This window comes from Myotis nattereri, assembly GCF_964212035.1.
Source record: "Myotis nattereri genome assembly, chromosome: 7".
Lineage (NCBI taxonomy): Eukaryota > Metazoa > Chordata > Mammalia > Chiroptera > Vespertilionidae > Myotis > Myotis nattereri.
The window spans coordinates 40,666,936-40,681,836 of record NC_138082.1 but is presented as its reverse complement, the minus strand read 5'-3'; the positions used below and the strand labels follow the sequence as shown (position 1 = coordinate 40,681,836).

Genomic DNA, 14,901 nt, shown 5'->3' with positions numbered 1-14,901 from the left:
GAAATGTTTCTTTTCTCCCCTGAAGATGTTTAAAACATTTTAACATATTTAGTTCTAAGAAATCTTTTTCATCTACTCTGTAAGACATCTGAAATTTGTCATAAACCACCTAAATTTACTATATATACCCTTATGAAAATAACCGCAAAAATATGTTCAAATTCTAGAACTCACAGTGTATAATTACATCACTCATTACTAGGTATATGCCTATGAAGGCATAATGCAATCACATGAATACGAACTACTTGTGCACTAAAGCATGTAGAATGATTAAAATTTTATTTTTTAATTATTTAAGTGTGATTAGTTTCAGAAGCAATCTCCGTATTCATTTAACATCAACTATAATCTTTTAAAAGATAAGTTGAAAGGCACTTTGTTTAAAAACAATAGGACAAAAAGGTTAGAATTATAGTTTGTATTAACTGATAATTTCCATTTATATCTTTTGTCACTGTATTTTATTTTAGACAGAGTATATGATTCAAATGCAAATATGAGGATACAGACCAAACAAGGGTCTAGTGACTTTTTTATATAAAGAAAGTGGGTGCAGTTTCAAACCAAAGCATAATATTACCAACTTAGTTTACTCCACTGAGCAGGTTTTTCTGAAGAAAGTAAAGAGATTAATAATTGACTAAGCAAGTGAAAAAGTTATAAAATAGGGCAGAGGAATGATGCAATATTGGCAGGAAGAAAAACTAGTAAATGTTTTTGTTTTATGAAGTGTCAAACTCTGTGTTATGCTTATGTGACACCACTAATCTGGTGGGTTTTGTGTTATCCCTACCCTTTTAAGTAACAGAATTTCTGGCAGTATATAGAAAGAGGTTAAAAGATACACGGTTTGGAAAGAGCAAGTTTCAGAAAATGGAAAAGCTTTGTTTTGAACTCACCTGTTTTGAATAGAGCTATTTACAGCCTGACCATTCCTTCCTACACACGCAGTAGGCTAAACCTTACATGCTCCAATAAACGTGCCCTTTCTTTGGTACCAACTGCATCTACAGCATCTCTTACCTCTTTTTCTCCACAAGTTGTACCATGTCATGATGTGACCATGACACAAAATTGCCATGGTACATTTATTTCTTTTCTCCTTTGAAAATGTTTAAAACATTTATTTAACATATAGTTCCGAGAGATATTTATGTATCCTCATGTGTAAAATAAATTCTATACATTTATCAAAAATTTAATGGCATGTTTGTAATGTTCACTCAGGATTAATAACAAAATCATTGTGAAATGAAGTGACATAGGATGGAGATACTAGAGAGAAGGAACTGAAAACTAAGCAATACCAAGACATCAATTTCAAATCAAGACAAAAAGTTAGGGATGGTAGATAGAAAAGCCTATGAGAAGGAAGAGGAGCGGCACATTTATCATCATGTCTAAAGGAGAACCAGACTCAGAGCAGTCCAGACTGTACTATGTCTGCTATAAGAGGCACGATTTGATCAAACATCTTTAACAAGTCCCCATTGGAACAAATATATAAAGTCAGAAGCTTGCACCAGAAAGTACAGAGACTGTGTTGAGGCTCTCTGTGGGACAGGGTTTTATACAACTTATATTTTCCTGCATGCACACCAAAACTAGACTCTTCAGTTCTATGCTTTTTACATACTACTACCTACTCGTATGCTATGAGAGGTATAAACAGTGAAATGTTAATTCCTGGGTCCCTATTGAAAAATTTAAAAATATGGGCATTTAAACATTTAAAACATTAAAAAATGGTTACTTACAACATGTGCACATGTTGTTAGGTTAGAGTTGGGGAGAGTTTTGTAGATTTTGCCATAGATGTCCTCCTATCTCTTGATGGTGCTGCAACTCATGTTCACAGAATTAAATTTGCAAAATAACCTCACATTTATTCCAAAGTTACATGTATTGAGATCAGAATATGTTCTCATGGGGTAAAGTAGAAAATACAACTTGGAAAAAGTGACTTTGTTTTATACATAAAGTAGAGTAAGCAGCTAAGAAAATTGAGAAATAAAAATATGCTATAGTTCATCATGTTGATATACATTGTATTCCTTGGGAGAAATGAAGCCATCACCATCATGGTCATTCTTCTTAAAAATATCTTCTAAAACTGCATTCTGATATGACTTGTCACGTGGCTTATCATCTTTTTCAAAGTCCTTTTTCAGGTACTGATCTATCTAAAGGGCCAAAATAACATTTCATTAATAAGAATTCACAATACATTTCTAGTAACTTTGAAGAAATGTTTCACAAAGAAACTCATAAGGAAGAATGCTTATAATAAGTGAAATAAAATTTTAAAAAGCTGTTTGAGGTCTTATTTTTTTAACCTTTGAAGCAATTCTCTGGAGAGAAACCAATCTTCCCCTGAGGTTATAGATGGTTAGTTGTATATGTTCAAAGATTAATATGAATTGAATTTTGTTGAGACTAAATGCTTTCCAATAATCTACACTGTCCACATTATCAAAGAAAACTCTCAAGGATTTTCATTAATGAATAAAATACAAATTGGTGTTTCTATGATCTCTAAAATTAATAAATATGTTGCATAATCAATAAAACCAACCACAGGTTTTAAATTATAATTTTCTTAATTGTTCTATGCTTCTATAGTTCTTCCAAATCTACAAACTACAACAATCTCTCTAATAATATGTCAAATAAAGAACAGGTATTCTGAAGTATTTCTTTTTCTCTATGTAATACGATATTTCCCTAAGCAAAGACATTATTATAAGCACTGCCTAACATAGCAGCTACTAGCCACAGACGACTACTAAGCACTTGAAATATGATTAAATAAATGAGGGTAAAATACACAACAAATTTTAAAGGTAATAAAAATAACTTGGTAATTTTTATATTGATTTAATGTAAAATGGTAATATTTTAGATATACTGAATTAAACAAAACATATCATTACAATAATTTCATCTGTTTTTTTTTTTAAAGATGTGGTGGGACTCAATTATATTTCCATTAGAAAGCATTAATATATAATAAAGAAATAAATGCACAATGATCTAGAAATAACGTTCAGCTGGGCATTGTAGAGGCAATAGTATATGTAAAGGCTAAAGTTGAACCCTGAGAGGTTTTTAGCATCCATATCCCAAACGCAATCCTTAGCTAGTAGACTTTAATTAGAATGACTAATGGATCTATCAACTGTTCTCAAATGGGACCTTGGTCCTATATGATGAAGATACATTTTCTTCTAAGTGAGCCTTAGAAATCCTATGTAGATATAAAAAATTTTAAATAGCATAAAATATTCCTCAGTTTCTAAATAAATAAAATATATTTTCCTCATCAATATTGTCAACTATCCAAATGTACTTTTCTAATACATTGCAGTGAAGAGGTACAAAAAGGTAGTGCATAATTTTGCTGGCAATGGGGTCCATACTATTTCCACTTCGTAATTTATTAAAAACGCTGGATTCCCCTACTCCCCCACCTGACTTAAACTGAAGAAATAACTAAATCTCTCTGATGATGAAGAAAGTAGTTTATTTTAGCTCATGTTTGAAATCTAGGCTTTGCCATGTACAGGTTGTGTGGTCTTGGATAAATAACCTCTCTGAACCTCAGTTTTGTCATCTGTTAAAGGAAGGAATCAATAAAAATGTATTTGAAAAAAAGGAAGGAAATAGAATCTACACTGTAGAATTGACGTGAACATTAGAGTCATGTTTACAGGGGTCAAGGAAAGATAGCGATTGTTATGAAAATCGAGCATGTTAAAATCACTCTTACCTATCTAGTGATAATGCAGCTAATCCCTGATACCCAAGAATGTAGGCAAATCTGCGCAAAATGTAGGTAAGCAGATCTCTATTTTGGACTTTCTCTACTTCTATTTTTCAGAAAAGAACTGAAGATCCCTTACCGTCTACTGAGGAGTATTCATACTCAAGAACGTGTCTGTTGGTGTACAGGTGATATTGAGTGGCCTGTGTGCACAGGCTGAACTCTTGAGTACTATGTGAATTCATCTGCAGCTGCTGTTTGTTCTAAAAAGGGTGATGAGTCGACAGTATTGTACGGGGAACAGTTTGCCATGCCTCTAATCGCTACTCTTAGGGAGAGGGGCATGTTCCCCTTCTCTTATCCTTCTTCTGTTATTGATCAATCAAAGAGCTTCCGGAAGAAGTCCTTACTAAGATCTTGGAGGAGGAAGTAGAATTAGGGTGGGCAAACGATTGGAGAAGCAAGAGAAAAAGAAACAGAAAAGGGTCTTACTGTTTTTATCACTTGAATCAATGACACAGTTGCCTATTTTTTTTTTTAAGTGATTGCTGCTTCTTTATTTTTTAAAATATATTTTTATTGACTTCAGAGAGCAAGGAAGAGGACGAGAGAGAGAAACATCAATGATGAGAGAGAATCAGCAATAGGCTGCCTCCTATTAGGGATTGAGCTGGCAACCCAGACATATTCCCTGACAGGGAATCAAACTCATGACCTATGCTCAAGTGCTGAGCCACACCCGGCTGGACCCCACTTGCCTTTTATTATTTAAGTGATATCACTCGTATGCATGTTAAACTGCCTCCAAATGGGAGCGGAGACAAGGCACCAGACTTAATGAAATAAACATTAGCCTTGAAACATTCATGATGTCAAGTCCCTGAAAAAGGCAGGGTGGACTCATGATGACGAACACAGTAGTGGAGTCAGATTGCTGGGTTTGCAGTCTGGTTTTGCCACTTACAGCTGTGGCCTTAAGCTAGTTACTTAGCAACCTGTCTGGGTGTCATTTGCACCTTCTATAAAATGGAGATGATGCCAATAGTGTCTACCTCATATATTGTCAAGGTCACACACTACTGGGTTTATAACTATACCTGGTACTGAGAAAGTATGAAAAAATATTATTACAAGATCTTTATTAATTCCTCAATTCATATATAAGACTAACTGGGATGCAGAAACTAGGTAGCTGAACTCCTGGGTCCTGTTTACTAACTTTCCAATCACACAATTTAAATTCTTTTTTTTTTTTTTTTTTAGGTTTTTTTTTATTAAGAACTTAAAGAAAAATTGGTTTGTTTGATATCTTACTGCATCTCAAGCAGTAAACAACTTTGTAAGCATTTCTTTTATTTGAGAGTAATACCACTACTTATTGAATTGATTTTTTTTTTAATATTTTTTATTGATTAAGATATTACATATGTGTACCCTCTACCCCCCCTCTCCCCGCTCACCCCCTCACCCCCCCGTTGTCCGTGTCCATTGGTTAGGCCTATATGCTTGCATATAAGTCCTTTGGTTGATCTTTCCCCCTTGCCCCCACCCTCCCCTACCTTCCCTCCAAGGCCCGACAGTCCAATCAATGCCTCTCCGTCTCTGGATCAGTCCTTGTTCATCAGTTTATGTTGTTCATTATATTCCACAAATAAGTGAGATCTTGTGGTATTTATCTGCTCTCCAGTTCCATCCATGCTGTGGCAAATGGTAAGAGTTCCTTTTTCTTCTTCCTCTTCTTAAAGAATACCTTTCAGCATTTCATATAATGCTGGTTTGGTGGTGATGAACTCCTTTAGCTTTTTCTTATCCGTGAAGCTCTTTATCTGACCTTCCATTCTGAATGATAGCTTTGCTGGATAAAGTAATCTTGGTTGCAGGTTCTTGCTATTCATCTCTTTGAATATTTCTTGCCACTCTCTTCTGGCCTGCATGGTTTCTGTTGAGAAATCGGCTGACAGTCGGATGGGTACTCCCTTGTAGGTAACTGACTGTCTTTCTCTTGCTGCTTTTAAGATTCTCTCTTTATCTTTTGCTCTTGGCATTTTAATTATGATGTGTCTTGGTGTGGTCCTCTTTGGATTCCTTTTGTTTGGGGTTCTCTGCGCTTCCTGGACTTGTAAGTCCATTTCTTTCACCAGGTGGGGGAAGTTTTCTGTCATTATTTCTTCAAAAAGGTTTTCAATATCTTGCCCTCTCTCTCCTTCTGGTACCCCTATAATTCTGATGTTGGTACGCTTGAAGTTGTCCCAGAGGTTCCTTACACTATCTTCATATTTTTTGAATCTCTTTTCTTTTTTCTTTTTCGGTTGGGTATTTTTTGTTTCTTTGCATTTCAAATCTTTGACTTGATTCTTGGGATCCTCTTGTCTGCTGTTGGATCTCTGTAAAGTATTCTTTATTTCAGTCAGTGTATGCATAATTTCTAATTGGTCCTTTTTCATGACCTCCATGGTCTCACCATACTCCTTGAGGGATTCATTAAATTTATCGGCGGTTTCCATAAAATTCTTGACAAACCTTATAAACGTGGCCTTGAACTCTATATCCAGTCATCTGGCCTCCTCCGTTTCTGCCAATTGTGACCTGTTTCTTTGTCTCCGCATTTTGGCTGCTTCCCTGTGTTGATAGAGTGGCCCTGCGCGCCAGGTGTCCTGTAGGGCCCAGTGGCTCAGCCTCCCCAGTTACCTGGGGTGGACACTCTTGGTGCACTCTTGGTGCCTCGCTTGTTGTAGGATCACTGGGAGGAATTGACCTCCAGGCCAATTGGCTGTGGGAAGCAGCTGTGTCTGAAGTGGGAGAATGGTACCCCTCTGACCACTGGGTACAGTGGCTCCTGGATCTAAGGAGGTGCTAATTCAGCCCCTGCCTGAGGCCACACAGCAGGAACTACGAAGAGGCTCAGCTGTGAAGCAATGCAAGCCGCTGCGGGGCCTTGGGCCTTCTCTTGGAAGTTCCGGGTCTGGCTGGCCTGGCTGCAGTTAGGTAATTATCAGGTTGCAAAGTTCTGGGGCATTCACATGCAAAAGCCTCTGCCGCAGCCCGGGTGGGGCGTGGTCTCAGGGAGTCAAAGGGCATAGAAAGAAGCAATGGCTGATTCTCCGCGCCCGGAGTCGCGCGTCTCAGTGTCCCGGTAACGGCTGCAAGCACCTCTGAGGGAAAGCGGCCCTCAAGTTCGCCCGCTGCCGCCTGAGAGAGCCGCCTCTCCCCGTATGAGTCCTAAGTCCCCAGAGACTTCCCAGAACCGGAGATCAGAGCAGTCGGGAGCTTGTGATTCAAAAAGACAGCCACGTCCTCAGGTGCCACCCCCTTTCTGCGCGCCCGCGCCGCCGCCGTACCTCTGCACTCAGCCTCCGCAGCTCCTCTGGCTCTCAGCGTGCTTTTCTTTTCTTCTAGTTGTAGAAATTACACTCAGCCAGCCTTCCTGTTGTTTTGGACGATGTTTGCTCCGTCCTTTGGGCTAATTTTCAATTGTTGTGGGAGGCGACTATTTCCCGGTGTTTATCTATGCCGCCATCTTAGTTTTTCCACAATTTAAATTCTTGCTAGCTTTTTTCATAACCTCATGTATTTAATCCTCACAGTCCTAGGAGGTGGGAATTATTTGCCCTGTTAGACATTCCTACAGTGCTGCTTAAAAGAGATCTGCTCCTATAGTCTAGAGCAGCCGTGGGCAAACTACAGCCCGTGGGCCGGATCCGACCCGTTTGAAATGAATAAAACTAAAAAAAAAAAAAAGACCGTACCCTTTTATGTAATGATGTTTACTTTGAATTTATATTAGTTCACACAAACACTCCATCCATGCTTTTGTTCCGGCCCTCCGGTCCAGTTTAAGAACCCATTGTGGCCCTCGAGTCAAAAAGTTTGCCCACCCCTGGTCTAGAGGCTGGAAATGCCTCCTAGAGATTAGTATGGTATTGTAATGGCCCTCTTGTAGGGAGAAAACAAATTGAACAGAATGACTAAGTTTTGTTTTGAAAAAGCATATTTTCTTCTTGGAGCTCCGACTTTTTTTGTAACCAGCTCTTCTATTAAAAGCTAAGTAATCAGTCCATACTAAGTAGAAGTAAAAAAATAAGAGTTGTAACAAAAATGTACTTAAAATGTGATAAAAAATTAGACTGTACACATGAAATCTGTTTAAATTACCTCGGTCTTGGAGAGTTGCCTGTCATTGTCTGTATCTATCTGCTTAAACGTTTCAATACTTCGTGGTCCTTTGGTCACAGCATAAAGTTCAATCTCAAAAATCAATGTTGCATCAGGTGGAATCTTGCCTTCTGCTAAAAAGTATACATTTTAACAGTTTAACTTACATGAAGATAATGTTCAAATATTTATTCATAAGTAGCCATTACAGCATTATGATTATATTATTTTATATCTATAAAAATTGTGTTCTAAATACTTTTTAGAATTTTTTTCCATATGTTTTTAAATCAAGTCAGTTCTAAGAACTTAGAGGACTATTATTCCCTAATTAAATGAAAATAAATATAAATCATATAATTTTTATTAATATACCCATCATTTTAAAGGAGAGAGCTGGTACAGAGAAGAAATACCTGGGTAGAAAAATCTCAAAGCATAGATCAGTAATCTTTTAGAAAATGATTTTGTATAGTTATTTGGGAGCATAAATAAAAAATATATATCAATGTGTTTATCTTTCAAATTCTTTATAGATATTAAATATAAAGTGTAATGACAAAATAAACCAGTAACAATTTTATGAAGAAATTTCTAAACAATAAAAAATTTTAAGTATTAAGTTAAACAAATCTCCTTAATAAAGTTAATCTATTAACTGATATCACAGATGATTTCAGTAGTAGGCTTTGGCTATTTCAGATGTTCTTTCATTAAAATAACCTGTAGAAATGACTTGCAAGAGGCAGTGAGTGGGTGATGTGTGTCACTGGTAGATTCCTAGAGTCTTTCAGAATGCCTGATTCTTATCACTCAAATATTTGTTGAATGAATGACAACTATCCTTTATTTTTAAAATGCTAATTTTGTTCTTTTAAGAAAATAGTAATTTCTATCATAAAAAAAAACACACAGAATTCTTGCTAGTGTGCTTATATATTCCAAAGAATTTTAAAGTTACAGCCAAAAGGAGAGACCATCATCAGTCATCTCAAAGCCAGGACATAGAAGAATCTTCCTGTGCATCACATGACTAATGTGACCATCCCAACCAAAGTAGCACCTATTACCTGATTTTATAGTAAAAGAGCTAGAGATTGACTCAATGATCACTTTTTAAAACCCATTCCTATTCTGTCCAGTTACGATCTTCTTATAATAAAACAATAATTAAAAACAAATTCCAAATACAAATTCAAATTTCTTAAGAAAAAATATTACAGGTTGAAGTTTCTGAACAATTCTACTATAAACAAAGAAAACATTGCCAATTCTTCTTTTTTCTTGAAAAAAACTAAAGTATAAAGAAGAGAAATGTGCATTTGCTATAGAATTATTTGTATTTAGAGAAGTAGATCAAAGACATAGGAGTTAATGTGAAGAATCTATACATACCACATGTACTGTTAATTAAAGCACAAACAAGTCACATGCATTTCAAGACATGCAGGGGTGTTCTGCGACATGAGGCAAGGATATTGTGCAGAAGAAAGACCTCTTCAAGTACTACCTAAAACAAAGTTATAACTTATGTTAGTTCTTAATAACTTATTTTTAAAAGCTTATTTGATCAAGAAGTTTTGTTAAGCACTTACTTATGGTCTACACTGCAACTTTTTAAATAATCTAATCCAAGCTATTATAGTGCAGGTAAACTTGCAGTTAATTACATTCTAAACAACACACTTTTGTTTGGGCCTCAGTTCCTCTATGTGTAAAATGAAAGTGTTGGTGGTGTTACTAGTGAAATTCATTATTTTTATATTTTTTGGAGACACTTCAAATTGAATATGAACCAACTTCAAGTCAAATTTCCACATCTCCACAGCAAGGGTTTTTGGTTTAATAATAGATTAGGCAGCTTGTGTAGTCATTCAAGCATAAATTAGTTTACAAAAAGGATAAACTAAGTAGTCATTTGCCTTAAGGTAATAGGACTCTAGATGAGCATCTATTGATGAGGGATGTGGGTGTAGGCTGATAGGGAAGCAGGTGCTCTGGTAGTAGGCAGAATGTGGAGGCATCTGATGGGACAACACAAGAAAGGGAAACTCTGAAAATGAGATTAAAGAGACTGAAAGGTAAACGTCGCCTGTTATCATGTTGCCTAGAATTGGCTTCAACCTATGACAACATTTTTAGGACAAGTATTGCATTCAATTTTATTTACCTTCAATTTTTATTTCTCTTCTCACTTCCTCTTCAATTAAAAATAGAATATACAAATTACGGTTCAGGGGGAGCTATTTTGTTGGGATCAAATGATTGGTAAAAAAGCATTGAAAACGAAGCTGTATTTATCTGAAACTGTCTCTTGAGAAATTTTAAGTCTGACTGGGTCTGACTTGCACACTAACCTCCCTCCAATCCAGTTTTAAGCAGTGATCCCTTGTTCTTGCTGGGAAGAAGAGGCGAGGGAATCATTACTCTTAAAGAGTAAACCAACAGCCTCAAAGAGGGCATGACATTTCAATGAAATATTTGGGAGTTAATGACAATATTTTATTGGAGAAAATTAACCTTTAATTACTTTAATTATATACTCAATATTTCAAAGAGGTGGAGTTACCAAGGACTCTAAATAGAATGAAGAGGTGTTAAAGATTCTTTAGCATCCTTACACGGCAATAGGAAGCAAGGACTTAATTGAGAATGAAATATCAAAACTTTCCCTCTGACAGATTGCCCATTTCTAAAATTCATCTATTTGCTCCACTTTTAATTTGGTGTCTTTTAAAATTTTAATTTTGGAAAAATTAATAGATGCACACGGTGAAAAATTTAAACAGTACAATATATTACAGAATGAGAAGAAATCTCCTCATCCTTGACCCTCAGGCCACCTTCCCAGGACCACTTCATGTCATTGGATGACTGTGTATCTTTCCAGATAGAGTCTACCTAGAAGCATGATGCATATGAGAGATTCTCCCTCGTACATATAAGCTCATTGAGGATAGGAAATCATTTCTGCATTGTACACAGCTTCTTTTTACTGGCTGAACAATAATCCATTTTATAGATATACCATGATTTATTTAACTGATTTCCTACTGATGGATACTAAGGTAGTTTCCAGTCTTTTGCTACCAAAAAAGGCTGCAATGAATATTCTTTTATATATACTTTTGTGCACACTCATGGTAATGGAACTACTGGGTCAGAGAAAATATGCATTTTAAATTTTGATAGAAATTGCCAGAGAGTTAGAATGATTTACATTCCCGGCAATAATGCATGAGCCTACTGTTTTTTCCAAACCTTTGCTAACTTTTATGTCTTTGCAGATTAGGAAAGACATAATTGGTGTCTCACTTTTGTTTTAATTTCACCTTCGTTAATTATGTATAAAATTTAGTATTCTCAAAAGCTTAAAGGTTATTTGTATTTTTTGTTGTTATTAGTGGGCCACTTGTTTATATACTTGTGTATTCCTAAGGGTAGGTCATTTTTATTATTTGTTATCAGGAATTCTCATATGTATTGCAAACATTTTCCCTATTTTACTGCCTTACCTAGCTTTTCAGATCTCACTCCAGGCTTTAAATATAGGTGAGATATTGAAAGACACAGTTCAGTTCTTTCACATTTCAAGGCTTCTCCTAAGTTTGGGTAATGGTGACTAACAGTTATTTCAGATGTTCTTTTTACCATGTTCCAGTGCTATCCTTTTACTCCAAAGTCATATGTTTCAGCTTCCCAAGTTTTATGATTTGACTTTGGTAATGCTTATCCAAAGGTATGTGCTATTTATATTTACATTTATGTTAAAAAACAAATAAACATTATGCTAAAAACAAATATGACAAATGTGGAGCTTATAAAATATACATGATCATTATGAGAGCTAACACTGTGTGGGAAGAACAACATTGGCCAGAGATCTATATTTGAACAATGTCGTTATTTTCTTTATATGTAAAAACAGGAGGCTGGCTAGACTGGAATAGATACAGCTAAAGTTTACTGTACCCTATAGTTCTGTAATTATTTCCTCTATGATTTTTAAATTTTATTTGAACTTTTTGAGAGATTGAAAATTTTTTAATTAGAAGAAAATACATGTAACATAAAACTTACCAGTATAACCATTTTAAGGGTACACTCCAGTAGTGTTAACTATACTCACATTGTTGTGCAACCAATCTCCAGAACTACTTCATCTTGCAAAATTGAAACTCTATACCCATTAAATAACAATTCCCTATTCCACCCTTTTCCCAGGCTCTGACACAACTCTCTCTTTTTGTCTCAATGAATGTGACTACTCTTGGTACCTAGTTAAAGTGGAATCATATAGCATTAGTTTTTTGATGATTAGCTTATTTCACTTAGCATAATGTACTCAAGGTTCATCCATGTTATAGCATGTGCCAGAATTCCCTTTCCTTTTTAAGGATGTATAATATTCCACTGTATGTAAATACCCATTTTGTTTCTCCATTCATCTGTTAAAGAACACGAGTTATTTCTATTTTTTGGTTTTTGTGAATAGTGCTGCTATGAACATGGGTGTAGAAATATTTCTTTGAGACTGAGGAATAAATATTAAAACATCTTACCATAGCCTTCTTTTCCATATGCAAATGAAGGGGGTATTATCACTTTTCGCTTCTCTCCAGGGCACATATCCATCATAGCAATGTCTAGGCCTTTTATGACTTGCCCAACACCAAGAACAAACCATTTGGGGTGGCCTTCATTTTGTGTCCGGCTATAATAAAAAGCAACATTTAGGTAAGCTGATTTCAAGAAAAATGAAATCAAACTAAAAAACAACTGGGCACCCTGGCTGGGTGGCTCAGTTGGCTAGAGCATTGTTCCGTTGTACACCAAAAAGGTTGCAAGTTCAATACTGGTTGGGGTGATAAGGGAGGCAACCGATTCATATTTCTCTCCCACATCGATGTTTCTCTCTTCCTCTCGATCTAAAAATTAATAAACATATCCTTGGATGAGGATTAAAAAAATACTGCTGGGCATTTAGTTATATTACAATTGGAGTCCTCTTTAACCATCTCTCTTCCCATACTATATCTCATTCTGAACCCCCCCTGGTGGGGTGTTTGGCTCAAACTTACCTCATAATAGCCAGAATGAGGTACGATTTGTCATCTCATTTTCTTTTCTTTTTTTTTTAAATTTAATATATTTTATTGATTCTTTACAGAGAGGAAGGGAGAGAGACAGAGAGTTAGAAACATCGATGAGAAACATCGATCAGCTGCCTCCTGCACATCTCCCACTGGGGATGTGCCCGCAACCCAGGCACATACCCCTGACCGGAATCGAACCTGGGATCCTTCAGTCCGCAAGCCGACGCTCTATCCACTGAGCCAAACCGGTTTTGGCTCATTTTCTTTTTGTTGTTTTCACAAAAACTACTCAACAGTTAACTTTTTTAATGGGCCTTCTGCCCCTACCTAACTGCATGGCTTGTCCAAATAATACATTTAACCTGTTTGGATTTGTTCTAAAAAATGATGGTGCAGTTTTAGCCACATAAGTATTTTAAAGTTATTTAAAATTTGTACCCTTTCTTCTTAAATTTCTCTGTTTTCCTCTCAGTAGAAAGAACTCACTTTCCCCAGGTTCTATCTTTATAGGTAATAGCACAGATGAAGAAAAGACATTCTCCCTCTGAGTAGTAAGCCTTTAATTAAATCAGAGTAGGCAGTCATGGGATGAGGGGTCAGGTGGAGGACACAGGGCCCAGAAGTCATCAGGGAAAGTTGCTGTGTGTCTTCTTGACAGTTGGAAAGTGGCCCCTAGTCTGTAAATACGGAGCTTCTGAAGGCCAGACAAAATCCCTTAAACTACCCTATCCAACCCTCTGTAAAGACACTCCAACTGGCAAAGGAAAAGTGTGAACATCCTTACACACTGTGCCTTGACTTACTTCCGTAAGTCCCAAGGGAATGGTCGGCTGTGTGTGTGTGTGGACATCGTGTATTTTTTTAAAAACATTGATTCAGAGAGAGGAAGGGAGAGGGAGATAGAAATATCAATGATGAGACTCATTGATCAGCGGCCTCCTACATGCCCCCTACTGAGGATCAAGCCTGCAACCTGCAACAGGGGCTTTTGCCCCTCCACCCCAGGGGAATTGAACCTTGACCTCCTAGTTCATGGGTCGAGGCTTAACTACTGAGTCACACCAGCAGGGCCACAGTCTCTTTTTTGATAATTTCTTGGTCAACATTTTCAATAACTTAGAAAGTAATATTTAGCTTCATAGAGAACTATTGCATCTAATCTGATTTCCCCCTTAGGAATAAAAGCCTCAACTCTTACTGTTAAAAAACAAGAACCAACCAACCAACCAACGAACCAACCAACCAATTAAGCTCCTGTATGCTGGAGGGAGGCTAGATTCTGCGCATCAACTGGACGTGACAGCGGTCCGCGGCATTTCCTACCTGCAGTAGAATTTCGTGCCATCTTTAGCCAGGTAGCCGTCATAATGGGCATTTAGCAGGTCTCCCTTCTTGCTAGTCTTAGAACAGTTTTCTGGACGATGCACAACTTCTATTTTCACTTCCTCTGTGCGCTCCTCTCCCTTTTGTCCCTGAGCAGTAAAAATGCCCCACACGTAAAAGAAAACGATTAATCTGAGCAACAAATGCATGATTCCTGGAGTTGGCCCCGGAGGACCGCTGCGTTCCCTCCCGCGTGTCACTCGCGCCCTGTGCTCCTCCAGGCAGCGGAGTTCCGACGCGTGGCAGCATTGTCTTACGTCACAAAGGGTCGGGGTTGGGGCGGGGCAGCGCGGCGCGGGGGTCCCGCCTCCCCACACTCGCCCCTCCCCCGCCCCCCCCCCCTCGCCCCCCGCGCGGCAGGCTCAGCTGGGGAATCTTGCCAGTCAGAGGCGGGCGGTGTCCCTCTGGCACCGGGCGCTTTGGCTGGCGGGCATCAGTCTCTAAGGCAACACTGATCGCTTACTTGCACCCCTTCTCGCTGGCTCCGCTGATTTTACAGCCGTT

General features: G+C 37.4%; 1 protein-coding gene across 5 annotated transcripts; it reads right to left on the bottom strand.

Annotated features, from left to right (window-relative positions):
- Nucleotides 1-408: 408 nt before the first annotated feature.
- Nucleotides 409-14,715, bottom strand: FKBP7 (FKBP prolyl isomerase 7). Of its 5 annotated transcripts, none has more exons than XR_013996260.1 (5): nucleotides 14,338-14,715; nucleotides 12,481-12,632; nucleotides 9,314-9,428; nucleotides 7,919-8,052; nucleotides 1,523-2,186 (listed from the first exon to the last, which is right to left on the bottom strand). XR_013996260.1 is itself a non-coding variant. In XM_081096401.1 (4 exons), the coding sequence occupies exons 1-4, from the start codon at nucleotides 14,544-14,546 to the stop codon at nucleotides 2,025-2,027; spliced, it is 657 nt and encodes a 218-aa protein (XP_080952527.1). In that variant the 5' UTR covers nucleotides 14,547-14,651; the 3' UTR covers nucleotides 409-2,024. The 5 variants fall into 5 exon arrangements, 3 of the variants coding, with proteins under 3 accessions (XP_080952527.1, XP_080952528.1, XP_080952529.1); XR_013996261.1 differs by having other exon boundaries at nucleotides 1,873-2,186; nucleotides 7,919-8,049; nucleotides 14,338-14,651; XM_081096401.1 differs by lacking the exon at nucleotides 9,314-9,428 and having other exon boundaries at nucleotides 409-2,186; nucleotides 14,338-14,651.
- Nucleotides 14,716-14,901: the final 186 nt, after the last annotated feature.

What these genes read in the sequence shown, in the direction of transcription:
- FKBP7 (XM_081096401.1), bottom strand. Translation starts at nt 14,546, where the DNA reads ATGCATTTGTTGCTCAGATTAATCGTTTTCTTTTACGTGTGGGGCATT. An exon ending in ATATGGAAAAGAAGGCTATG is followed by an intron (nt 8,053 to 12,480) that starts GTAAGATGTTTT and finishes TATACTTTTTAG; the next exon opens with CAGAAGGCAAGATTCCACCT. An exon ending in GGCAACTCTCCAAGACCGAG is followed by an intron (nt 2,187 to 7,918) that starts GTAATTTAAACA and finishes TTGGCCCTTTAG; the next exon opens with ATAGATCAGTACCTGAAAAA.